At 30.3% G+C, this 2,389-nt stretch overlaps 1 protein-coding gene across 1 annotated transcript; it reads left to right on the forward strand.

Annotated features, from left to right (window-relative positions):
- The first annotated feature begins 1,208 nt into the window (after positions 1-1,208).
- LOC111396456 lies at positions 1,209-2,004 on the forward strand. Its single transcript, XM_023022887.1, has one exon. It carries the CDS (start codon positions 1,343-1,345, stop codon positions 1,856-1,858), a length of 516 nt encoding a protein of 171 aa, XP_022878655.1. The 5' UTR covers positions 1,209-1,342; the 3' UTR covers positions 1,859-2,004.
- The last annotated feature ends 385 nt before the right edge of the window (positions 2,005-2,389 follow it).

Genomic DNA, 2,389 nt, shown 5'->3' on the forward strand with positions numbered 1-2,389 from the left:
CATTATATTCGTCGAGTCCATATCGAACATATCTTCGTTTGGTAAATTTATAAATTATAAGAAAAATATTAATGTGTCTCACTATACGTGGAAAATAATGAGTAGTAGGTATGAATGTATTGTTGAAATCAATGTTTGACTTTGATTGAATTTATAAACTATTTATAAATTTATATTCAAAATAAGGCGATTTTTAACATGAGAGCACAACATTCGTTAACGAAATAAGGTTGGCACAATTGAATACTTTATATATTCGTAAATAATATGTGTGTTACCAGTACCAAATAAACACTAAACATGGTGACAAGAAATGAAGTAAAGCTAACGAATTAAAGAAGGGGCGATTCCTATTTTATGTGAATAATATAGAATTCATTGACTTCGACATTTAAATTAAAATAGTATATTTTTAACATGAGTGCACAATATTCTTAAACATAATAAGTCTGGCACGATTGAATGCTTTAACGATATGTTATATATGCCGTACTCAATAATGCTAAACACATTAAAGAAAAAAATTCACTTTATTTGGGGTGGTGACTAATGGGATAAGTTCCTTGTTCACTTAACTTTGCTCCTATTTGACCAAACATAATCCTAAAGATATTGCCTGTTCTTGATCCTACCTTGTATAGACCATACATGGATGAGTTTTCTTGGTTCCATCGAAAGTGTATTGGTGGTAGACAAAGACACTTTATCTATGCTTATTTGCCATCCTAAGTCGATGTGGCCCCATATTTTTAATATTATGTCACATGATTGGTTGTTTGAAATTTAATTATATAGTTCCATTTAAATTTATAGTTGTAGCTCAAGAATGACCAAATCGTGGTAATCTAAATGCATGTAGTTGAAATCTCAAATCAACAAATTAAACTTTAATTTCCCAAAATTTACAATCATTCTATGATTCATTTGAAATAACGCGTCACTAATAACTCCTAGAGAAAATATGTATGAAGAACTTCCATTTATAACATGCAAACCTCTTCATTTATTCGATCTTGACATTGATTGATAAAAATGTCGTCCAAAATTTATAATATTTTCAAATAAAATTAAAATTATTTATGAGTTGGTTAGTCACCATAAACTTATTTTGGAGTTTCATCATTGATTGGTGGGTATACGAAAAGGAGAAGATGTCCACTAGCCACGTGCCTACTTCATATGTTTGGTCTATGGACTATGTTATTGACTTGTCATCTTTATAATTTACCTATTTAAGAGCTTGATCTTGTTGAGGGGAGCCACCAATGTGTTTAGTGCAAAAAACCTTTCAAACTTCCTTTTACTCAATTCTCTTCCTCAGTATCTATATTTCTTAAAGATCATGGCCTCTATGGTAGCTGATAATTGGGAATCCATTGTTTGTTACGATGATTTCATCAACAATGAAAGTTCATATATTGATCAGAACATTCTCATGTCTCTACTCGATGAATCACATAACGAAGATTGTGATGATGAAAGATTAACAAATGTGATCAGATCTCTAGAGGCTGAAATCGCGCCCAACAATACAGATTGTTATTTATCTAATAATCTCAAATTGGAGAGTGATCCAATAGAGTGCCAATCATCAAGTGATGAGTCAACAAATGAGCAAAATTTCTCAAAATTGCATGATCTCGACTTCCAATGGATGGATTTGGAGATGGTCCCTTCTTCACCTACTAGTGGCATGGCAAGTTGGTACATGGGTTCCTATGAACAAGAGATGGATGCAATGACAGAATTTGATGGGCTAAAATTTTATTCACAGATTAGTTATGAAACTCCATTAATGGAAGAGCATGATTTTGGCCTTTTATGGCAAGAAACAAATGACTCACAGATGAAAAATTGAAAGTTATGTACATAATTTATTATGGATTAGAGTGATCCAGTTACCAATAATTTAATTTTCAAATTTCTCTACTTTATAAGTCCAATAGATGATTTCTTATGAGAGCATCTGGCTTTGATGAAAAATGAATCTAATACGTTCGCGAAGCTAGTTAAAAATATGAGTTAAATAAACAAGTTTGTCTAATCATCTAGCTTTTCAATCAGTGATTTAATAGTCGAAGAAAAAATAAATTTAATTGTAAGAGATGACTTTTCCTTTTAATTTATATTTATTTTATAGACTTTTTCTATCTTTCATGTTGGTAAGTGACAAAAATAAAGTTAAAGACAAATTTTCCAATAATTTTTTGTTCCAGAAAAAGAAAATGCCACAATGGTCGATAAAATCTTTACATTGAATTTTTCGCAATTATTTTCCCATGAGTGCATCGGATCGTTGTTGTGATGTAAAAACTACATCTTATTTTGATTTTATACTGTAATTGAAACTATTATATGATTGGATATCTCAAAGTGAAAATATATTATT

This window comes from Olea europaea, chromosome 6 (genome assembly GCF_002742605.1).
Source record: "Olea europaea var. sylvestris chromosome 6, O_europaea_v1, whole genome shotgun sequence".
NCBI lineage: Eukaryota > Viridiplantae > Streptophyta > Magnoliopsida > Lamiales > Oleaceae > Olea > Olea europaea.